The sequence below is a fragment of the Schistocerca piceifrons genome, chromosome 6 (assembly GCF_021461385.2).
Source record: "Schistocerca piceifrons isolate TAMUIC-IGC-003096 chromosome 6, iqSchPice1.1, whole genome shotgun sequence".
Lineage (NCBI taxonomy): Eukaryota > Metazoa > Arthropoda > Insecta > Orthoptera > Acrididae > Schistocerca > Schistocerca piceifrons.
The window spans coordinates 479,610,415-479,636,334 of NC_060143.1; the positions used below are offsets into that span (position 1 = coordinate 479,610,415).

Sequence of the window (25,920 nt, forward strand, 5' to 3'; positions counted from 1 at the left end):
CTGGTTTCTGTACAAATTGTAAATAGCCTTTCGCTACCTGTGTTTTACCCCCACCATCGTCAGAATTTGAAAGAGAGCGTTCCAGTCAACATTGTCAAAAGCTTTCTCTAAGGCTACAAATGCTGGGAACGCAGGTTTGCCTTTCCTTAATCTTTCTTCTGAGATAGATCAGTATTGCCTCACGTGTTCCAACATTCCTACGGAATCCAAACTGATCTTCCCCGAGGTCGGCTAATACCAGTTTTTCCATTCGGCTTTAAAGAATTCGCGTTAGTATTTTGCAGCTGTGCCTTATTAAACTGATAGTTCGGTAATTTTCACATCTGTCAACACCTGCTTTCTTTGGGATTGGAATTATTATATTCTTCTTGAAGGCTGAGGGTATTTCGCCTGTCTCATACATCTCGCTCACCAGATGGTAGAGTTTTGTCATGACTGGCTCTCCCAAGGATGTCAATAGTTCTAATGGAATGTTCTCTACTCCGGGGGCCTTGTTTCGACTCAGGTCTTTCAGTGCTCTCTCAAACTCTTTACGCAGTATCGTATCTCCCATTTCATCTTCATCTGCATCCTCTTCCATTTCCATAATATTGTGCTCAAGAACATCGCCCTTGTATACACCCTCTATATACTCCTTCCAACTTTCTGCTTTCCCCCCTTTGCTTAGAACTGGGTTTCCATCTGCGTCTTGATATTCACACATGTGAATCTCTTTTCTCCAAAGGTCACTTTAATTTTCCTGTAGGCAATATCTGTCTTACCCCTAGTGAGATAAGCCTCTACATCCTTACATTTTTCCTCTAGCCATCCCTGCTTAGCCATTTTTGCACTTCCTGTCGATGTCATTTTTGGGACGTTTGTATTCCTTCTTGTCTGCTTCATTTACTGCATTTTTATGTCTTCTGTTTTCATCAATTAAATTCAATTTTTCTGCTGTTATCCAAGGATTTCTACTGGCCCTCGTCTTTTTACCTACTTCTGCTGCCTTTTCTATTTCATCCCTCAAAGCTACGTCTTTCTTCTTCTTCTGTATTTCTTTTCCCAATTCCTGTCAATTGTTCCCTTATGATCTCCCTGAAACTCTGTACAACCTCTGGTTCTTTCAGTCTATCCAGGTCCCATCTCCTTAAATTCCTACCTTTTTGCAGTTTCTTCAGTTTTAATCTACAGTTCGTAACCAATAGATTGTGGTCAGAGTCCGCATTTGCCCCTGTAAATGTCTTACAATTTAAAACGTGGTAGCTGGCCGAAGTGGCCGTGCGGTTAAAGGCGCTGCAGTCTGGAACCGCAAGACCGCTACGGTCGCAGGTTCGAATCCTGCCTCGGGCATGGATGTTTGTGATGTCCTTAGGTTAGTTAGGTTTAACTAGTTCTAAGTTCTAGGGGACTAATGACCTCAGCAGTTGAGTCCCATAGTGCTCAGAGCCATTTGAACCATTTTTTAAAACGTGGTTCCTAAATATCTGTCTTACCATTATATAATCTATCTGATAGCTTCTACTATCTCCAGGCTGCTTCCATGTATACAACCTTCTTTTCCGATTCTTGAACCAAGTGTTAGCTATGATTAAGTTATGCTCTGTGCAAAATTCTGCCAGGCAGCTTCCTCTTTCATTTCTTATCCCCAATCCATATTCACCTACTATGTTTCCTTCTCTCCCTTTTCCTAGTATTTGAATTCCAGTCACCCATGAGTATTAAACTTTCATCTCCCTTCACTACCTGAATAATTTCTTTTATCTCACTATACATTTCATCAGTTTCTTCGTCATCTGCAGAGGTAGTTGGCATATAAACTTGTACTACTGTAGTAGGCATGGGCTTCGTGTCTGTCTTGGCCACAATAATGCGTTCAGTATGCTGTGTGTAGTAGTTTACCCGCACTCCTATTTTTTTTATTCATTATTAAACCTACTCCTGCATTACCCCTATTTGATTTTGTATTTATAACCCTGTATTCACCTGACCAAAAGTCTTGTTCCCCCTGCCACCGAACTTCACTAATTCCCACTATATCTAACTTTAACCTATCCATTTTTTCTTTTTAAATTTTCAAACCTACCTGCCGGATTAAGGGACCTGACATTCCACGCTCCGATCCGTAGAACTCCAGTATTATTTCTCCTGATAACGACGTCTTCTTGATTGCATATTTACGAAAAATTGTTTGTAATAGAAGGCTATCAGCTATTACAAGTGGTATCGTGAGATACATAGTTAGGAAGGTTAACGGCGTATCTGTCTTCGTAGAGTTAACGGAGGATGTAATGAAATATACAACCGTATATGGGATCGTTACGTAGAGTAAAATTATGATAAAATGGCAAACACTCATGACGTGTGATGTTGAACTGTCGCTGGCGTACTGTACTTAATACAGTGCAAACAGAGATGTGAAAGCGGGGAAGGGGTGGTCGGGGCCGGTGATACGTAACGCTGGCGGGAGGCTATTTGCAACGGCGTGATACAAAGTCTTAAATACGATCTTACACATTCTACATACAACTATATCGGATACTTTACAGTACAATGAAAGAAAGCACTAGAATTTTAACCGGTTCAAAGAGAAATGTTAGTTTAAGTTTTAGAACGCAGTTGCAAGTAAGTGTCTGTGAAATATGGAGTCCAGTGAAATTGATAGGCAGCATCATGGCAAAAGTAAAGAAGTTACAGGCACAGCGGGCATACCGACAACTGATCAAGACATCGTGGGTGGCGCGGAGCAAGATATAAATACAAATAATAAAAGCTCAAGAAGCTTAAGCAAAGTATTATAATGACATGTAATTAAAAATTATAAAAGCTCTTTCCTAGTTGATGTCTGTGAAGTTTACAGTGCGCACTTAGGCGAACATATCAAGACACGACAAACAGGCTGCTGCCTCAGCAAGTTCTCCAAATCCGGGACAAGGAAACCCCGGAGCACGTGGCTGAACGAACAAAGGTCCACCAGCAAATAAGACCGGTCATGTAAAGAAAAGCACGTAAATGCATGTAAATGTATTCTGTTCATTAGGAAGTTTAGATGGTTGTTGTTTCCTTTTCTCATAAATCTCTATCTCTTCCAAAAGGTTTAATTGGCATCGCTTACGCGCAGTGTGTATTACCTGCATAATACATGGATACTCTGCAAATCACATGTAAGTGCCTGGCAGAGGGTTCATGGAGCCACCTTCACAAACCTCTATTATTCCAATCTCGTATAGCGCGCGGGAAGAACGAACACCTATATTTTTCCGTACGAACTCTGATTTCCCTTATTTTACCGTGGTGATCGTTTCTCCCTATGTAGGCCGGTGTCAACAAAATATTTTCGCATTCGGAGGAGAAAGCGATCTTTAAAATTAAAATTTATAGATTTACAACAGTCTTGCTCGCAACTTTTTATTTTTGTTGGAGTGACCGGTATCGATTCTATTTAAGAACCAGCACCAGACTCCAGAACGGTGGATGGACTCCGTGGAGCAATTTGCGCCCACCTTCGACGCTGGAATAACTGCGTCATCTGCGAACAACCAAAGACGGCTGCTCAAACTGTCTCCCAAATCGTTTATATAGATAAGGAACAGCAAAGGGCAAATAACACTACCTTGAGGAAGCCAGAAATCACTTCTGTTTTACTGTATGACTTTCCGTCAATTACTACAAACTGTGACCTGTCTGACAGGAAATCACAAATCCTACCACATAACTGAGACGATATTCCATAAGCACGCAATTTCACTACAAGCCGTTTGTGTGGTACAGTGTCAAAAGCCTTCCGGAAATCCAGAAATACGGAATCGATCATAAATCTCTTGTCAGTGGGACTCAGCACTTCATGTAAATAAAGAGCTAGCTGCGTTCCACAAGAGCGATGTTTTATAAATGCCTGTTGTCCGAGTGCAAATAGACCGTTCTCTCCGAGGTAATTCATAATGTTCAAACACAATATATGTTCCAAAACCCTGCTGTATCTCGACGTTAATGATATACGCCTGAAATTTAATGTATTGCCCCTATTGCCTTTCTTGAATGTTAGTGTGACCCGCGCAACTTTCCAGTCTTTGGGTACGGACTTTTCGTCGAGCGAACGGTTATATACGATTGTTAAGTATGGAGCTAATGCATCAGCATACTCCGAAAGGAACCTGACTGGTATACAGTCTGGGCCAGAAGACTTGCTTCTATTAAGTTATTTAAGTTGCTTCACTCCTGCGAGGATATTTACCTCTACGTTACTCATTTTGGGAGCTGTTCTCGATTCGAATTCTGAAATATTTACTCCGTCTTTTTTTGTGAAGGCATTTCGGAAGGTTGTGTTTAGTAACTCTGCTTTGGCAGCTCTGTCTTTCATATTATCTCCATTGCTATCAATGTCGTCCTAGGAAAGCTGGTCAGGAGCAGAAGCGATTTATGAAACAGTAGCAAAGCAAACAAAAGATTTACTTACCTTGTATTTCTCCAAATGTACAAACACTCAGCGCAAATGATGCAACAAGGAACAGAGTGCAACTGCTGCAACAGTAACAACGATGATGATGGACCCAAACTATGTGGCTTTTGTGTAGCCTCATGGATCTATGTGTCTCCTAGCACAAGTGGGTGAGTCGCTGCCGCCGGTCATACTATATCGGGGTTGCAGAGGGCGCTCGTGGTACAGAGCTGCTATACTCGTGGCTCAGCCGGTGCGCTCCATTGGGTCTGCTGGATCCCGCGCGACCATTATCGGCGTCTCATACAAACTAGCAGTTTCACTGCCATGACACTATTGGGGGGGGGGGGGGGGGGAGGGGGTTATCGATATGTGATACCACAAATTTGTCCATAATGTGTCACCCAAAGGAATTTCTTTTTTATGTTTCCTGTTTTCTGTGGTCCTGAGTGTTTGTAATTCTCGTTTTTCCTTTATTTTGTTGTACATACGTGTGATAAACCTTTCTATGGTACCCGCTTACCTATGCTATTTGTATTAATAAATTCAGTTCCTTACTTGTTTCTTGATTATCTAATTACATGGATAGGTCAGAAACCATGGAAGTAAAGAAGGATCCCTTTTACCATACCCACTGGCAAGATTTAAAGTGAATATTTTTGTTTGTGTCCGTGGCTTCTTGGATCCATTTCGGTGTGTACGCTGTGCCTCTGATTTTTTTATCTTTCAACATGTTGCTGTCAGTTTATTTTGCTGCATATTTCCCAGAAACATATTTGCAGCAACCTTTTGTAATTTGGAGTAATACTTCTCTTTGGACAAATGTTAAAACTCTAGCTCATTTTTTAACTGTCTTCAAATGTATCCTATTCATTTTAATGCAGAATGTCTATGCTTATTATCCTGACTGTTTTACAAACTATTTTCGGCCAGCGACATCTTCCGTCCACGCCCCGACACCTTTTTGCACCGTAGGTGCCAGTGATGACACGACATTACGGATAATGAGTGTTTAGCATTTTATCATGACTTTATTCTATTCTATGTGATGATGCCATTCATTTCATGGCTATACATTGTATTAGCTTACTCTGTTAACTTCATGACGACAGCTCGCAGTAGTTGATAGCCTACTATTACGTAGATTTTTCCATAAATATGCACATTTTCTCTTTTTAGACCAATGTGAAGATTCTCATAATGACTGAAACTGGTAATTGAATGTACAAATATTTCCAGTTAGAGACTGTTGCGGTATTTAAAAATTGTGATAAAATATGATTCATCTGTATTAGTTTGAGACATATTTTTTTATTCTGAGCGCTGAATTGTTCGGTAGTTGCTTATCCTGTCGACCCTCTGGATTGTTTGTATGTGTTAATGAAGTGAATTATATTTGCTTAACACCAACACAACTTCCCAACCATTTGTCATTCCCATTAGGTTCCTGCGCACACCGCGAACACCATGCAAAAGTCTGTGTTATGATGGGAGATAGCATGTCATCTTTGGCAGCTGTGAAAAGTTCTTCACCCACTCTCTCACATATCACAGCCAAGTGAACAGCTAAAGGACCAGTTACGTGCTTGCAATGCTATATCACTTACCCGCTTCTGATGATGATACTAGCCGAAGCATGTTAAAGGAAATAATGCAATAAACAAAAAATCTCCATGAAGAAATGATAATCAGCCAATCAATTGCAAAATGGAAGCTTCATTTTAACCCGTTAATTCAATGTAATGTCCAGGCTTTGTGAAGTGGGAAGGTAAAAATTTTAAAATTTTGTGCATGGCTGGAGCAGCAACCGTAGGATGAAATTTTCGTGAAGAAATAATAAGCTGACCAGGTCTCAAAGGCTGCTTCTAATTATACGGATATTTCCTGGGAAATTCTGGGAAACGTACTGACACTACTATCCTTCTGAAGAAGACTTGAAAACACGGCCAAAGGAGTTTAAATAAAGTTTCCACTGTGCATATGATTCGCTGTTTACTATTACTTCTCGAAGATTTCATCCCACAGCTATGTACAAGATTTTGAAATAAAAAATCGTTATGCGATCTAGACAGCCTTACTTGTATAATTCATAATGATTGATGGTGGACTCATACTTTCCCTTCTGGACTCTCCATCGTTGACAGTGCGTGCCGGCCCCCTCTGTTGCAGCTGCCACGTCCAGTGGAACCACTGGGAGAGTTCAACGCCAACTGGTTCGGCCCACTGTGTCCGCAGGCGCTATCGTCGCGGGAGATGGAGATCCCGTGGTTCACGTGGCCGGACGCAGGCACGCTCGCGGCCGTGCGCAACCTCTCTGCCGCCGAAGACCCTGAGGACTGCCTGCACCTCAACGTCTACACTCCAAAGGTGCCTCTCGCAACTGACTCTCTTGCTTTTCAGTCACGTGTCCGATCAGGCCATTGTTAACTAACATATCCTCCCGTGTAAAATCGTCTCTGTGTCCAAAACCGCGTTAAATCGCAGTTAAAACTCCAACTTTCGGAAATTAGTGCCGTAAGGAGATAAGAGGGACAGATCTTTCTGTCACGTCTTAAGGTAGATAATGACACCAAGACGCTTACGAAATTGTAAGGTATTTTTGAATCATCTCCGTCGGTGCTCCGGAAGCCAACGTGCAGTGTACGGTGGAGGGTAGTGTTACGTTTACTTAGTTACAGAATTTTAATTCGGGTTTTAGATTCATAGTGTCTCACCACATAAAAACCATCTCCTTGGCCAAAGAAGTTTTATGTCATATCTGTTCCTGACCAAGCTTGTTTTTCGTCAGTATGTAGTCAATGAATCAAAATTGATTTAAGAAAATATTATTGTTGCAGTTTATTTTGTTAACAGTACGAATGACAAAAGATTGTAGGAGAAAAGCAGGATTAGCATATTAACAGATAATATTGACATCCACTTTTATGATATTTCCCGACATTTTCGAGCTCGTGTGTCTCATATCAAATAATTCGTTTCAGCACCCTCTACACCTTTTCGTGGGTTTTAAAACTTTAATAACAATTACCTTGCATACAAACTTCCAAAAATTCACAATAATAAAATTTTCTCCTCGCATGTAATACGGTCAATTTCTTTACAAAATCAATCACCACGTCCAGTTGAAACATTCTGTAAATTCCTCCTCTAACCTAACAGCACGATAGAATCAATCGTTGAAAATATTCCTGGCTACAGCGGTTCATCTCTACACTGCTCTGAGCTACTGTTGTGGCGGAACCGGTTTATAGTATTTCGTGACTTTCATTACGTATAAATGATATTTCAGGTAGATCAAAAAAATATAAAACCAGTTACCTATTGTCAGCGTAACAACTAGTTTGATCTCAAAAATGATTACCCCGGCTAATATTTACACTCTGATAAAGAAATCTCCACTTGGCATTGTGTAGAAATGTTATCTGTAAAATCGTGTGAGTGGCACTAAGTTGCATATCATTTATCAGATTTTACACAACTTTTACACTCCTGGAAATTGAAATAAGAACACCATGAATTCATTGTCCCAGGAAGGGGAAACTTTATTGACACATTCCTGGGGTCAGATACATCACATGATCACACTGACAGAACCACAGGCACATAGACACAGGCAACAGAGCATGCACAATGTCGGCACTAGTACAGTGTATATCCACCTTTCGCAGCAATGCAGGCTGCTATTCTCCCATGGAGACGATCGTAGAGATGCTGGATGTAGTCCTGTGGAACGGCTTGCCATGCCATTTCCACCTGGCGCCTCAGTTGGACCAGCGTTCGTGCTGGGCGTGCAGACCGCGTGAGACGACGCTTCATCCAGTTCCAAACATGCTCAATGGGGGACAGATCCGGAGATCTTGCTGGCCAGGGTAGTTGACTTACACCTTCTAGAGCACGTTGGGTGGCACGGGATACATGCGGACGTACATTGTCCTGTTAGAACAGCAAGTTCCCTTGCCGGTCTAGGAATGGTAGAACGATGGGTTCGATGACGGTTTGGATGTACCGTGCACTATTCAGTGTCCCCTCGACGATCACCAGTGGTGTGCGGCCAGTGTAGGAGATCGCTCCCCGCACCATGATGCCGGGTGTTGGCCCTGTGTGCCTCGGTCGTATGCAGTCCTGATTGTGGCGCTCACCTGCACGGCGCCAAACACGCATACGACCATCATTGGCACCAAGGCAGAAGCGACTCTCATCGCTGAAGACGACACGTCTTCAATAGTCCCTCCATTCACGCCTGTCGCGACACCACTGGAGGCGGGCTGCACGATGTTGGGGCGTGAGCGGAAGACGGCCTAACGGTGTGCGGGACCGTAGCCCAGCTTCATGGAGACGGTTGCGAATGGTCCTCGCCGATACCCCAGGAGCAACAGTGTCCCTAATTTGCTGGGAAGTGGCGGTGCGGTCCCCTACGGCACTGCGTAGGATCCTACGGTCTTGGCGTGCATCCGTGCGTCGCTGCGGTCCGGTCCCAGGTCGACGGGCACGTGCACCTTCCGCCGACCACTGGCGACAACATCGATGTACTGTGGAGACCTCACGCCCCACGTGTTGAGCAATTCGGCGGTACGTCCACCCGGCCTCCCTCATGCCCACTATACGCCCTCGCTCAAACTCCGTCAACTGCACATACGGTTCACGTCCACGCTGTCGCGGCATGCTACCAGTGTTAAAGACTGCGATGGAGCTCCGTATGCCACGGCAAACTGGCTGACACTGACGGCGGCGGTGCACAAATGCTGCGCAGCTAGCGCCATTCGACGGCCAACACCGCGGTTCCTGGTGTGTCCGCTGTGCCGTGCGTGTGATCATTGCTTGTACAGCCCTCTCGCAGTGTCCGGAGCAAGTATGGTGGGTCTGACACACCGGTGTCAATGTGTTCTTTTTTCCATTTCCAGGAGTGTACTTAAGATGGATGCACTTTTCTCTAGCAAAAGGAACATTTACTCACAAAATACTACCTGCGCAGAACACTGACGTATGTCTCCTACTAAAATATTTCATGTAAACCGTCCGAAATAATTAGGCTTCATACATCAGCAAATAAGAAATTGATATTACGTAACGTGATGCGAGCACTCCCCCCCATGAACCATGGATCTTGCCGTTGGTGGGGAGGCTTGCGTGCCTCAGCGATACAGATGGCCGTACCGTAGGTGCAACCACAACGGAGGGGTATCTGTTGAGAGGCCAGACAAACATGTGGTTTCTGAAGAGGGGCAGCAGCCTTTTCAGTAGTTGCAGGGGCAACAGTCTGGATGATTGACTGATCTGGCCTTGTAACATTAACCAAAACGGCCTTGCTGTGCTGGTACTGCGAACGGCTGAAAGCAAGTGGAAACTACAGCCGTAATTTTTCCCGAGGACATGCAGCTTTACTGTATGATTAAATGATGATGGCGTCCTCTTGGGTAAAATATTCCGGAGGTAAAATAGTCCCCCATTCGGATCTCCGGACGGGGACTACTCAAGAGGACGTGGTTATCAGGAGAAAGAAAACTGGCGTTCTACGGATCGGAGCGTGGAATGTCAGATCCATTAATCGGCCAGGTAGGTTAGAAAATTTAAAAAGTGAAATGGATAGGTTAAAGTTAGATATAGTGGGAATTAGTCAAGCTCGGTGGCAGGAGGAACGAGACTTTTGGTCAGGTGAATTCAGGGTTAGAAATACAAAATCAAATAGGGGTAATGCAGGAGTAGGTTTAATAATGAATAAAAAAATAGGAGTGCGGGTTTGCTACTACAAACAGCATAGTGAACGCATTATTGTGGCCAAGATAGACACAAAGCCCATGCCTACTACAGTAGTACAAGTTTTTATGCCAACTAGCTCTGCAGAAGATGAAGAAATTGATGAAATGTATGACGAGATAAAAGAAATTATTCAGGTAGTGAAGGGAGACGAAAATTTAATAGTCATGGATGACTGGAATTCGTCAGTAGGAAAAGGGAGAGACGGAAACATAATAGGTGAATATGGATTGGGGGGAAGAAATGAAAGAGGAAGCCGCCTTGGAGAATTTTGCACAGAGCATAACTTAATCATAGCTAACACTTGGTTCAAGAATCATAAAAGAAGGTTGTATACCTGGAAGAATCCTGGAGATACTAAAAGGTATCAGATAGATTATATAATGGTAAGACAGAGATTTAGGAACCAGGTTTTAAATTGTAAGACATTCCCAGGGACAGATGTGGATTCTGACCACAATCTATTGGTTATGAACTGTGGATTGAAACTGAAGAAACTGCAGAAAGGTGAGAATTTAAGGAGATGGGACCTTGATTTACTGAAAGAACCAGAAGTTGTAGAGAGTTTCAGGGAGAGCATAAGGGAACAATTGACAGGAATGGGGGAAAGAAATACAGTAGAAGAAGAATGGGTAGCTCTGAGGGATGAAGTAGTGAAGGCAGCAGACGATCAAGTAGGTAAAAAAGACAAGGGCTAATAGAAATCCTTGGGTAACAGAAGAAATATTGAATTTAATTGATGAATGGAGAAATTATAAAAATGCAGTAAATGAAGCAGGCAAAAAGGAATACAAACGTCTCAAAAATGACATCGACAGGAAGTGCAAAATGGCTAAGCAGGGATGGCTAGAGGACAAATGTAAGGATGTAGAGGCCTGTCTCACTAGGGGTAAGATAGATACTGCCTACAGGAAAATTAAAGAGACCTTTGGAGAGAAGAGAACCACTTGTATAAATATCAAGAGCTCAGATGGAAACCCAGTTCTAAGCAAAGAAGGGAAGGCAGGAAGGTCGAAGGAGTATATAGAGGGTTTATACAAGGGCGATGTACTTGAGGACAATTTTATGGAAATGGAAGAGGATGTAGATGAAGACGAAATGGGAGATAATATACTGCGTGAAGAGTTTGACAGAGCTCTGAAAGACCTGAGTTGAAACAAGGCCCCGGGAGTAGACAACATTCCATTACAACTACTGATGGCCTTGGGAGAGCCAGTCATGACAAAACTCTACCATCTGGTGAGCAAGATATATGAGACAGTCGAAATACCCTCAGACTTCAAGAAGAATATAATAATTCCAATCCCAAAGAAAGCAGGTGTTGACAGATGTGAAAATTACCGAACTATCAGTTTAATAAGTCACAGTTGCAAAATACCAACGCGAATTCTTTACTGACGAATGGAAAAACTGGTAGAAGCCGACCTCGGGGAAGATCAGTTTGGATTCCGTAGAAATGTTGGAACACGTGAGGCAATACTAACCTTACTACTTACCTTATAAGAAAGATTAAGAAAAGGCAAACCTACGTTTCTAGCATTTGTAGACTTAGAGAAAGCTTTTGACAATGTTAACTGGAATACTCTCTTTCAAATTCTGAATGTGGCAGGGGTAAAATACAGGGAACGAAAGGCTATTTACAATTTGTACAGAAACCAGATGGCAGTTACAAGAGTCGAGGGGCATGAAAGGGAAGCAGTGGTTGGGAAAGGAGTGAGACAGGGTTGTAGCCTCTCCCCGATGTTATTCAATCTGTATATTGAGCAAGCAGTAAAGGAAACAAATGAAAAATTCGGAGGAGGTATTAGAATTCATGGAGAAGAAGTAAAAACTTTGTGGTTTGCCGATGACATTGTAATTCCGTCAGAGACAGCAAAAGTCTCGGAAGAGCATTTGAACCGAATGGACAGTGTCTTGAAAGGAGGATATAAGATGAACATCAACAAAAGCAAAACGAGGATAATGCAATGTAGTCGAGTTAAGTCGGGTGACGCTGAGGGAATTAGATTAGGAAATGAGACACTTAAAGTAGTAAAGGAGTTTTGCTATTTAGGGAGTAAAATAACTGATGATGGTCGAAGTAGAGAGGATATAAAATGTAGACTGGCAATGGCAAGGAAATCGTTTTTGAAGAAGAGAAATTTGTTAACATCGAGTATAGATTTAAGTGTCAGGAAGTCGTTTCTGAAAGTATTTGTATGGAGTGTAGCCATGTATGGAAGTGAAACATGGACGATAACTAGTTTGGACAAGAAGAGAATAGAAGCTTTCGAAATGTGGTGCTACAGAAGAATGCTGAATATAAGGTGGGTAGATCACGTAACTAATGAGGAGGTACTGAATAGCATTGGGGAGAAGAGAAGTTTGTGGCACAACTTGACTAGAAGAAGGGATCGGTTGGTAGGACATGTTTGAGGCATCAAGGGATCACAAATTTAGCATTGGAGGGCAGCGTGGAGGGTAAAAATCGTAGAGGGAGACCAAGAGATGAATACTCTAAGCAGATTCAGAAGGATGTAGGTTGCAGTAGGTACTGGGAGATGAAGAAGCTTGCACATGATAGAGTAGCATGGAGAGCTGCATCAAACCAGTCTCAGGACTGAAGACCACAACAACAACATGTGAGCATTTTTAAAGATTCAATTTTAGTTGAATTCTGTCTATTAAAATAGATTCGGGACCACCAGTGCACATTTACTTCCATTCATTCATATCTAACAACATTTATGTTCGTTAAAATTCTCGATTCAGAACTGCCGCGGAGATAGTTTTGCTAAGATGGCGGCAGATAGATGATAGTCAATATGTCTATTGTTGTCGATTTATTTTATATCAAGGTAATATAATAATAAAAGAATTCGTGGCGGGCCGCATCAAACCAGAACAACTGAACCACAGATATCACAGATACCAATAAAAGATTACAATTGTCGTTGTTTATGAATGTAGTTCTCTGATAATAGCTTTAATTCACACAGAAACTAAATTATTACAGAAATAATGAAATGACTATCGTCATTTTTATACGATACAGTCCTTTTATACGTAGCATCGATAATATTTGTTGAAGTTTGTACACTTAGTTCATTTTAACAACTTGTGGCTAGAACATAGTGTCCTGGATATTACACTGTTTAAGTTCACAGATATAAGCGGCGGCAACTTGCGGTCAACATTCACTCATATCGTAATTCTACAACATCAGATCAATGACTACAAATTATACCGCCTAAGTTTTCGTAGTAATCACTGAGCAGCAGGTATTATGGGGACGATACCCGACGCTTCGCAGCTGGGGGCAAGGACCTAGGCACGGCTTGATCTTCTGAGGCATTACGTATTCTCCCGTTGGTCAGTCGTTGCATCAAAGAAGTACACTTTTTTATGGTTACCAAAGACACACAATTCACAACCTAATGAAACTTGAGTAAAATTTGTCGAACATACGTTAGGTCAGATATTGTGAGAAACGAGGGTCTCAAAAAGTTAGTGAGGCTACATCTTGCAGTACCGTCGTTTCATTTCTTTCTTGGCCCATTTGCATACAGTGCATACAGGAATGATGACTATCGGTAGAACACCGTAGGATCTTCTAATTCACTGATTTTCCATTCACGTTCATTTCGAGGTGCATCTGTACAAGGAACATAAGCTCACGACATTTCAATCTTTGAGCTTTTCAGCCGGGCAAAATGCTTTTCTTGTTGCGTTTGCTACTGGAGTTTGACAGATTCACTGATGTTCCACTCGTGTTTATTTAGAGATTTAGAGACGAGTATGCACAAGGAATATACCCTCACGGTGTTCCAATCTTTAAGCTTATCCACCACGCACAATGCTTTCCTGAACGAGATTTTCACTCTGGAGTGGAGTGTGCGCTGATATGAAATTTCCTGGCCGATTAAAACTGTGTGCCGGACCGAGACTCGAACTCGGGAACTTTGCCTTTCGCGGGCAAGTGCTCTACCATATGAGCTACCCAAGCGCCACTCACGTCTTGTCCTCACAGCTTCTACATCTACATCTACATGATTACTCTGCAATTCACATTTAAGTGCTTGGCAGAGGGTTCATCGAACCACAATCGTACTATCTCTCTACCATTCCACTCCCGAACAGCGCGCGGGAAAAACGAACACCTAAACCTTTCTGTACGACCTCTGATTTCTCTTATTTTATTTTGATGATCATTCCTACCTATGTAGGTTTGGCTCAACTAAATATTTTCGCATTCGGAAGAGAAAGTTGGTGACTGAAATTTCGTAAATAGATCTCGCCGCGACGAAAAACGTCTTTGCTTTAATGACTTCCATCCCAACTCGCGTATCATATCTGCCACACTCTCTCCCCTATTACGTGATAATACAAAACGAGCTCCCCTTTTTTGCACCCTTTCGATGTCCTCCGTCAATCTCACCTGGCAAGGATCCCACACAGCGCAGCAGTATTCTAACAGAGGACGAACGAGTGTAGTGTAAGCTGTCTTTTTAGTGGACTTGTTGCATCTTCTAAGTGTCCTGCCAATGAAACGCAACCTTTGGCATGCCTTCTCAACAATATTATCTACGTGGTCTCTCCAACTGAAGTTGTTCGTAATTTTAACACCCAGGTACTTAGTTGAATTGACAGCCTTGAGAATTGTACTATTTATCGAGTAATCGAATTCCAACGGATTTCTTTTGAAACTCATGTGGATCACCTCACACTTTTCGTTATTTAGCGTCAACTGCCACCTGCCACACTATACAGCAATCATTTCTAAATCGCTTTGCAACTGATACTGTTCTTCAGATGACCTTACTAGACGGTAAATAACAGCATCAGCTGCGAGCAACGTAAGAGAACTGCTCAGATTGTCACCCAGGTCATTCATTTCTGCCAGTACCTCGTCTCTTACCCTCCAATCCTTACAGAAGATCTCCTGCGAACCCTGCAGAAAAAATGGTTCAAAGGGCTCTAAGCACTATGGGACTTAATATCTGAGGTCATCAGTCCCCTAGACTTATAACTACTTAAACCCAACTAACCTAAGGACATCACACACATCCACGCCCGAGGCAGGATTCGAATCTGCGATCGTAGCAGCAGCGCGGTTCCGGACTGAAGCGCCTAGAACCGCTCGGTCACAGCGGCCGGCGAACCTTGCAGAGCTAGCATTCCTGAAAGATAGGATATTGCGGAGACATGGCTTAGTCACAGCCTGGGGGACGTTTCCAGAATGAGAGTTTCATTCTGCAGCGGAGTGTGCCCTGATATGGGCTTCTGTAAGGTTTGAAGGTAGGAGACGAGGTACTGGCAGAAGTGAAGCTATGAGGACGGGGCATGAGTCATGCTTGGGTAGTTCAGATGGTAGAGCACTTGCCTGCGAAAGGCAAAGGTCCCGAGTTCGAGACTCGGTCCGGCATACAGTTTTAATCTGCCAGGAAGTTCCAACGCTTTCTTTGTTGCGTCTGCCACTGGAGTTTGATGTGCACCCCGTCGTGCTCTTGCGTTTACTAAACAAATAAGTGACAAAACGCGCCCCTCTGCTGTGTAATATCTCTGTCTCCTCTATTAATCTTATGTGAGAAAGCTACGTAGTCACGAGCAATATTCAAGAACCAATCAGTCGACTGTTTCTTAAGCTATCTGTTTCATGGGTGACTTAAACTTCAAACCAATCTTACACCAGTTTCCAGGCTGCCGTCTGATTTTGCTACTACTACTTTTATTTCTCAGTACCACGTAACACAATTCACATATACGCTACTACATATATCACGTATGTTACTGCTTTCAGTGATAAATTAGCTAATCGCATAATCGAGCAATTCTGTTTACAAATGCAAGTCTTTGCACCAGCTGTCGATTCTCTGCATGTCTTCCTGGATTAAATTAAACTTTTTGTCGTTGCAGCTTTATATCCAAGCAGACTGGCATGACTCCCTCCGACAGCTCAAAAGAAGTTTTGCACCATCTACACAGCGAAAATGAGTAGACTTAAATTCAGGAGGCGAGAGGAATGAAACTATTTAACTAATTTACTGGGAAATAAAACCAAAGTAATGGTAGTCAGTTAAAACGCGATTATCTGTAAAAACGAGTTCTGTTGTTGGGTAACATGCAATATCGTGTTGTTACACCCTCTCCGTTGCAAGAAGCTTGAGTCCTCTTTGGCATGCTGTCTACAAGACAGTCTACACGTTGCCACTCTGCTGCGGTGGTCCTCCGGAAGTCACCCAGTGCGTTGGAACGGATTCTGTAATGAAGCACTTTGTTTCAAGTGATTTCAAGCTTACTTCATCGAGGCCAGGTTACCAGATGTCGCTTGCCATTCCATTCTGATCACTTTGAGGAAGATGTTAACGTATTAAGCGCGGTTTAGTTCGGATTATATAGTCTTGGAAGAGGAATTCGTCGTCTAAATGTTGGCTGTAGGGCTGGACAAGACGCTGGAGGGGTCAGTCCCGATATTGCACAGAAGTTACCCTCGATAACTATGAGAGATGTCCGTCAACCCAAACATGGTTGATCCCAGGCTTTGGGAGAAGGCCACCTGCATGCCATTCTATTACAATCATCTAGTGCCAGACGAACCCTGCACTCGTCGGTGAAGATGGTACCACGATAATGTTCCATATTCAGATGTTCCCTTGTTCACTTTCTAAGTGAACCAGGATGCTGGAGGGTTGGTACAGTTGTTCATAGGCGCGTGGAGTGGCCGTGAGGTTTGAGGCGCCATGTCACGGATTGCATGGCCTCTTCCGCCGGAGGTTCGAGTCCTCCCTCGGACATGGGTGTGTGTGTTGTTCTTAGCATAAATCAGTCTAAGTTAGTTTAAGTAGTGTGTAAGTCTAGGGACCGATGACTTCAGCAGTTTGGTCACTTAGGCATTCACAAACATTTAAAAAGTTTTTGTTGTTCATTACAGAGGCCCAGATCCCTAACTGATCGTATGGAGACGCCTGCGAACTGTATGACAGACACGGTTCTCCTCATAGCTTCCAAATAGACAGTGTGTGTTTCCATTTCACAAGTCATTCTTTGTACGTAACGAATACAGCGTTGTTATTTATCGAGAGCGACCGCTACGAGTCAGTTCGTCTGCAGTGGTAAAGTTCGAATGGCGTATTTGTGGTGCATACTAATCTGACGTCTTCCAGTGCTGACAACACTTCTTGCCCTAAAGTGACAACGTGAGCACCGCCTAAACCTGATCTGACCCATGCCAGCATGTTGACATACTTGATAGTGTATACATGTGGTTCTAGTTAACTCCACTGACAACACGGGTTTTGATTTACCTCCATTACAGCCGTAAATCAATACTGAGAAAGAGTTTTTCCATTAAAGGAATGCAATTTGTAAAAGCGGTGAAAACTTCTCCTGAAAATTTTACATCGTTAATTGTAACGGTGCTATAACATTTCCTTGAGGTATACCCGTAATTGCTTTTAGGGCCACTAAGAACGACTTCTTCTGTCTGCTGGAAAGTTAAGCATCAATACATATTCCGACATTCCACAAGCTTGCACTTCGTTCTTTAAGTGATAAAGTTTCCCGGAAATCAAGAAATGGAGAACCGTTATATACTAGTGTTTAGATTCCATGGGTAAGCAGATGGAGCTGAGTTCCCTCAAAATTAATTTTTGCAGCGTATGTATTGATTCTTACAGTTAAGCTTTCCTCTCTCCAGAAAGATCATATTCTCGTGGCATCAGATGTTGTAGCATTTCTTTCTCGTGTGAGTCTAATTAATCTTTTCTATTGCGTCATAATTTCTGTTGATATATCTGTCATTTATGAGATAGTGGTTGAAACAAAACAAGAAAGGCCGGCCGGTGTGGCCGTGCGGTTAAAGGCGCTTCACTCTGGAACCGCGTGACCGCTACGGTCGCAGGTTCGAATCCTGCCTCGGGCATGGATGTGTGTGATGTCCTTAGGTTAGGTACGTTTAAGTAGTTCTAAGTTCTAGGGGACTGATGACCACAGATGTTAAGTCCCATAGTGCTCAGAGCCATTTGAACCAAAACAAGAAAAACAATTTATTTCGTAATGAAGCGATTTCAAAACGATTTATGTATGTTATCCTTTTCTCCGCCATCCTCGACCCTCGCAACACCAAAGCGAAAAAACGAACAGCTAGCAGAATGAAAACAACGGAACCTTTCTTGGGATATCGGTCACAGATTTGGGGCCTACTTTAGCACTTCAGGCAAATAATGTCCATCTCAGAATGGATGTAACATACTCATGATCATTTGTGAGAAGATAAATCTGTGAGTAGAAAAGAAGACATCTAACTCACCGATCCGTTCCTCTATAGTTTTCACTCCGCTTGGGGCGGCATCCACTAACTTGTGTGATTATCACCTATCAGAGAGCACGGCTTGCGATAGCCATCTGTTCCGGTACGGTGCGGAGGGTCATCATCATAAAAATGTTTGACGGAGTATGCAGTATATTTCGCTAGGACTTCTCAGCGAATCTTTTCTCTCATGAATAAAAGTTCCGCAGCCCCGCAAGAATAATCCAGGGAGCTGTGAAGTGATTGAGTTGCGCAGTAAGTCCCTCCAACTTCCAAGCGTCCGCGGGACAATTGTACACCGGCTTGCAGTTCTGACGTACGTGAGCAAAGAGACATGTGCTGCCCCCAAGAACAAAATAAATACCTCTGGAGTCATTATTATACTGAGAGAAATTTTATACCATTCTGATAGACTCCAGCGCTCAGTGTCTAATATTAAGTTAGAGCAAAAAACTTTTAATAAAGGGAACCTCTTTGTCAGAGGCTCAGGAGTAGTATTTTGTGGCTGGAAATCATAACAGTTCACTCATTCAGTTATTATAAATTCAACATTTTTACTTATTTCATTGTATCAAGACCGTTGATACTGTTGAGGACAACTCTTTCCCTCTAGTGATTTATACGATATTATTTCCAGTCTCGTTCATCGTTTTGGAGGGCAGATTCAGGAATAACTAAATGCACGTGGTGTTCTCTGCGAGATATAAGTCCCTAGCGCGCATGTATAATAGGAAAGGAATTCTCAGAGTGCCTTTCCACGTGAACTTTGACGAACTCTCAAGCTTCCAATGATTCTTTAAATCGTTCATGTCAGTCTCAAGAATCTGGTGCTCAAAAACACTTTAGCTTTTCTATTTACGTCCACCAGCAATATTTTGATCGAGTTAAGCTATTGTGACGTCGCGGAATGTTGGAATTCACGTTTTTCCGTGCCTCGTGATGGTGCGTTAGTGCTCATTTCAGTTTCAGAACATCTCCTGAATTTGTATCTCCGGAAGTCTACACTTTATTTCTGACGATAGAGATGGCGAATATAATTTAGAGATTGAGTTTTAACAAAGTTTTCTGCAAATATATCTTAGAACATTTTGTTGTAAGTTGATACTGGTAACAGTTGTATGATACCTATTTCTCATTTCTGAGAGGGACATAGTTCACAAGATTTAGACAACGTGACACGGATTTTGCGAATGATGAAGCCAGTCACGGATATTTCTCGGAGCAATATTTCTGAACTTATTCTTTTTTTACGTGACACTCACTATTCTACGTACAAGGCTGAACCGTTTCTCTTTTTATCCCTGCGTTGTCGTACTGGGAAACTAATACTGAAGTTTAAAGGCATTTACAGCATCATATTAGACAATTACAAAATCACTAACTTCAGATAATACAACCGTGACTTAATCACTGCTACTGCATCGTAATATAAATTGCATCCTCAAAAAATTCATAAACTGTGCTACAGTTGAGTCGGCGTAAGTTGATCCCTGACAGTTGCAATGAGAGGAACGCGAGAGCTGCAAGGGCCTACCTCTACCGATAACATAATACGATTTTCTAAACATCTCTATGGCAACGCCTCAGCGTTGTCACATCTCTGTACGCGACTACTGCCGTTAGCGCTTCGCAAATGAAAGCTGGCAACAGCGCTACGAACTGTCAGGGAACTTCTTACACCTTCTTAGATGTAGACAGAGCACTTTTTCGTGTTTTATCAGAAATCGGTGTTAACGCTGTGAACGACGCATAATTACTATGTAACAATAGTGACTAATTTATGGATTCATTATCTAATGATAGTCATTTTATATTCGCCTTGTATGATGCTATTAATGCTTTTTAAGAACCTGGTGATGGTCACTAGACCAAAACTGGTTGTTTAAATAAAGATTTTATCAACATTCCAGGTAGGTAATCTCGGCATTTTTACATACATACGAGCTGTAATGCACCGCATCTTGAAAATATATTCCATTCGCCTTACACTTACAGATGGACGATCCAACTTTTTTTTTCATCAACAAGAATACAACAACGCAGGATGTTTTAAAACAGATTATCTGATCTCACAAGACTATATCTTCTGCACGAATAAAGATAGAACTTGGACAAAATTTTAACTTATACATGGACCAACAAAGTTTTTATTTTCAAAAGAACCATACGATAACACAACGGTATACCTTTTAGTTGGACGCGAGTACAAACTCTACAATTAGATTTGGGATCGAAGTTTTCATTTACGTTTCACAAAAATTTCAGTGTGAGTAACTTAGAATTTACAACAAGTTTATGTCTTCACGTGTACCATACAACGTGGCTGGGGAGTGGAGGGCTAGGTTTTATTGACTAGTAGATGTTCGAGCTGAATTTTCTTCTTATTTAAAGATGTTTTAAAGTTTTGAACATGGCTGCGTGGCCAGCGACCGTTTACAAAGTAACATTAAAGCAATAGCAGCCCTCGGTCGCAAAAAAGGAGTCTTTTGACCGAGGTTTTGGCATTACTATGAGTGCCTTCATCAGAAGTAATACTCTCAAATTGGCATTCACGTATAAAACTTAATATCAAGCGACAAAGCTTTAGTCACAAAAATTTTAAAATAGAATCAATGAAAGGTAAGTCACTATGTGCTGCTCACACACATCGAGCTACGGTAGTATCAGAGCAGCAGAGTCTTGGCAGAGCCCAAAATGTAAATATTAAATAGCCCTACAAAGCAGAGGTTTCGATTAACTGAAACAATTATTTAAGACTTTGCGATATCCTTTAAAACAGAGCTAGTTCTCTAAAACCTTGAAAAGAAATGACTTCATTAACATAATTCAAACTTTGATTGACAGCGTGCTTAAATTGTAATCTTTCATAATTCTGAAGATCGGCAGGCACCACTGCACTCAGAAAGAAACCCAACACATAGCAAAACAAGCAGGCAATCCATACATGTCAACACTGGACAAGTGCAAGTGACTAATGGTCAACATTAATGAGAAGTTTGGTTAGTTCACACATCTCCAGTTATTAAAGGTCTGTTAATATCACACCAACACCAACAACCTTTTGCTACCCTGCGACGCAACTAGTGCTTAATCTGTAGCACGCTTGAGATAGTGTAAAAAACTAAGTACCACTAATCAGACGGTACTGGCCAGGTACTAATCATCAATACTAAGTTTCGCTTACACTATAGCTTACTAATCCGTTTATTCTAAGGCGGCACTAGCAAGCGATACAAAAAATGGCTCTGAGCACTATGGGACTTAACATCTGTGGTCACCAGTCCCCTAGATCTTAGAACTACTTAAACCTAACTGACCTAAGGACAGCAGACACATCCATGCCCGAGGCAGGATTCGAACCTGCAGCCGTAGCGGTCACACGGTTCCAGACTGAAGCGCCTAGAACCGCACGGCCACACTGGCCGGCCCAGCGATACCATTGCGACTTTTGTTAACTGTGTGGAACTAGCCCTTCTCTTCCCTCACAAATATAAGTGTGGGTCAGATAAGTCTTAAAATATAACTACAGTTGGAACAAAGTGGTCAGCGTACTAACGCTGTTCGCCACAGATAACCTTTTGGCCTAGCGCAGTCATTCCTTAGCAACAACTAAACACGGCATATTCATTGCTCCCCGCTCTGACAGATTTATGCCGTGCGTAATAACCAACCCACACAGACAGACAAGGTCTCCACCAATGTCTGCAATAAACGTAGCAGTCGCACCCCGAAAACGCCAACAACAAAGATTTCCACCCACAGGCACGCAATCGCTCTTAAAATTTCCGACCACAAACGAGATTATATGCAACAAGAGAAATTACTTGCCAAGAGAGATCTACTAATATCAAATAACGGCCCCAATTTCAGGGAAAAATTTCTGAGAATGTACATTTGGAAATGAAAATTTGTGGTAAGGTCTTATGGGACCAAACTGCTGAGGTCATCGGTCCCTAGGTTTACTCACTACTTAGTCTAACTTAAAGTAACTTACGATAAGGACAATACACACACCGATGCCCGAGGGAGGACTCTAACCTACGACGGGGGAAGCGGGCGAACTGTGCCAAGACACCTAAGACCGCGCCGCTACGTCTGGAGTACAGCATTGTGTTATAGTGAAACATGGACTGTGGGAAAACGAGAACAGAAGAGATTCGAAGCATTTGATATGTTGTTCTACATACGAATTCTGAAAATTGGGTGGACTGATAAGGCGGGGAATGAAGAGGTTCTGTGCAGAATCGGAGAGGAAACGAATATGTGGAAAACACCGACAAGGAGAAGGGGCAGGATCGTACGACATCTGTTAAGACATCAGGGAATCACTTCCATGGTACCTGAGGGAGCTGTAGAGGGCAAAAATTGTAAAGGGAGAAAGAGATTGGAATACATCCAGCAAATAATTGAGGGCGTAGGCTGCAAGTGCTACTCTGAGATGAAGAGGTTAGCACAGGAGAGGAATTCGTAGCGGGCCGCATCAAACCAATCGGAAGACTGACGACTAAAACAAAATGAAAATGCAACAAATAGAGTCAACAACCTAAGGTACATAAAACAGAATACGGACAACCTCACGTCCCTCAGACGCAGTATTCGCAGTGGACTTCGCCCGGACGACGTAACAGCTGTTTAGCCACCGATTACGTAAATTTGATGGTAGTAGGTTCCTGTGGGACCAAACTGCTGACGTCATCAGCCCCTAGGCTTACACACTGCCTAGTCTAAAATAATTAAACTCACGCTAAGAACAATACACAGTCATGCCCGAGGGAGGACTCGAACCTCTGATGTGGGGAGGTCAGTGGGGGGAGGGGGGAATTGGAAGGGGGGGGGGGGTAGGACCCGCACGAACAGTGGAAAGGCGCCCCCGACCACGCGGCTACCGCACGCGGCACTATGACTTAACAACACTCGCTACGTTGCTAATTTCCCAAACAAATACAGCTAAACATGATCACGACGTTCCCCTTGTATAACATACAGGACAGCTCTCGATCGATCAACAGCCAGGGTAAACCCCACAGCGACCGCGGTACAGCACTACAAGCGGGTTCTGATGCCAAAGTCCATGATTCAGCATCAGCAAAAGTGGAGGGTGCAGACTAAGTGACATATGCAGCGAACAGCCAGATACAACTAACAACTTGTAATGTCCCCACAGAAAATACCCTATACCACGCACCAATTAATCATTTTCAATCAAACCATCCACATTCATTCACTTTGGAAAAGTTATCTGATCTGATTTTCTCGTGTATATGCGGCGACAGCTCGACGACGACAAAGTATTTTCTAGTGCGTTTATTCTTTGAAATAACAGAACATTCTCCATGGTTGTTAGAGTGGTAACGAGGACAGCTTCTGGAGTATCTGTTGAGGGATTGACGTGTTTCTCAGAGATAAATGTTCTTCTTTTCTTCTCGCTAAAGCGAGCCAATTAACATTTGGTCGCTAGCGGTTTGTTTTAGGAGAAAGAGACTGTAAAAGGAAAATAATTAAGGCGTGGAATCACCGAAGATCTGGATATGTAATGGAGATGGATTTATTACACAATTTACTCCATAAATAAGGTTTGGGACTTTTTTGTTCTGGAGTGAATGAACGAATGAGTTTTTTCTTAATCATTTGATGATCACGTTGGCCCTGTAATTAGTGGGGAAGTTTCAGCTGTGTCGAAGAGAGCCTGCAATCACTGAGTCTGTGTTAAATCGTCCAAAAAGGCTTCGTACACATCTGGAATTCGCAATCTTTCGTAAAAGGAACAAATTGTCCAAACGATTGATTCTCTCGACTGACTGCAGTGTTTAACAGTAATAATAAATGTAAAGATCTCTTACAGCAAGCCAGCCGCTGATTACCAAGACGAAGGACTCCACCAAAGATCCTATTTGGCTGATTTCACATAATGAAATATTATATTAAAAACTGTAATAGATAAAGGATAGAAAGAGAGAGAGAGCGAATGAAAATAGAGATCATACTAATAATCCTCCATTAGTCTAATTTTTCGCCTGTCTTATCACGGATCAGCCAAGAACGGAGAGGGCCTTACTCTACTGTATAGATTTATGTGTGAAGGTGAAGGGATCGTAAAGGCAACAGATACACGTCTATACATACAAGACATTACACAGAGATAGCGGCTAGATACATTCATCATCTATTCTTAGATAAACAGACGGCAACTTATTATCCGAACATTTAAAAATGTTAAAAACTGAACGTCCAGGTGGTCTGCATCCAACATTAGAAGCATGTCACCGAAACACAACTCTCGTAGTTGTAAAAAAGACAGCGTAAAAGAAATGGATTTCCCAAAACGTGATGTTAGTGCTCCGGGATACACACTGACGCACACAGATCATAAAGTACACTCATGTTCAGAAAACAACAGAACAAAAAAATGGTTCAGATGGCTCTCAGCACTATGGGACTCAACTGCTGTGGTCATCAGTCCCCTAGAACTTAGAACTACTTAAACGTAACTAAGCTAAGGACATCATATACACCCATGCCCGAGGCAGGATTCGAACCTGCGACCGTAGCAACAGCGTGGCTCCGGACTGGAGCGCCTAGAACCGCACGGCCACCGCGGCCGGCTGAACAGAACACCTTGAGCGACTAGAGAGAGGAGTTCGTATTCACAAGACGTGTAGATTAGTATGATATGCAGAAATGATTAGCAGCTGAACCATGTCGGCCGGCAGATTCAGGATAACGCGGCGCAGCACAGACCACCGGTAAAATGTGCCAGCGAATCTCGTAGCCGCTATAAACCGAAGGGCATGTATCAGTGTCACTTGAGCAGACGTGCTGGATGCCGCGCAGACGTGTGAGCAAACCGTACCGTCAAATCAGTGAGTTTGTAAGAGGGTGTATTTTTGGCACGACAGAATGTGACGTATCCATCCGGGAAACTTCTGCTCGTATGGGAATAAGTGTTTTAGCAATGCAATGAATGTGTGCAGAATGGTCCACGAAAGGCCGTGGAACAGGACGAGATGAGTCAGGTCGCACCACCCAGACCGCCCCCAGAGAAGTTTGACATTTCATTTGCATGCCGTTGCTGGACAGATCAGCGTCCTCGTCCGTCCCCTTTTATCACGGTATGGTTTCCGTGGGCGTTGACCACTTGTACATGTTCTGTGAATATGGATTTCGTATCTCTAGTCGTTCAGGGTATTATTATGTCTTTTCTGAACATGAGTGTACGTACCCGAAACACCAAACTGACGTAATAGTGGAAACCACATCATTAAACAAACACTTTTTCCCTAGTATGACGGCATCGTGCTCCGGCAAAATGTACTCACGCACACATTAACCGCTTTTGCATGGAGGACAACTAGTCAGCTCGTAACATACAGGCAAACTCTAAATTAGAAGGCTGTTTTGCCTGATTCATACAACTTCCGGCAGTCTGCAACCAGAGACAGAACCCTCATCGTATTAAATCCGCAAG

At 42.7% G+C, this 25,920-nt stretch overlaps 1 protein-coding gene across 1 annotated transcript in view; it reads left to right on the forward strand.

The window, feature by feature from the left end:
* LOC124803390 (acetylcholinesterase-like) overlaps positions 1 to 25,920 on the forward strand; it is a 137,960-nt gene that overhangs the window by 19,694 nt on the left and 92,346 nt on the right. The window contains exon 3 of the mRNA XM_047264574.1: positions 6,584 to 6,781. Coding sequence (XP_047120530.1) covers positions 6,584 to 6,781 — 198 coding nt within the window. The remainder of the gene's footprint in view (positions 1 to 6,583; positions 6,782 to 25,920) is intronic.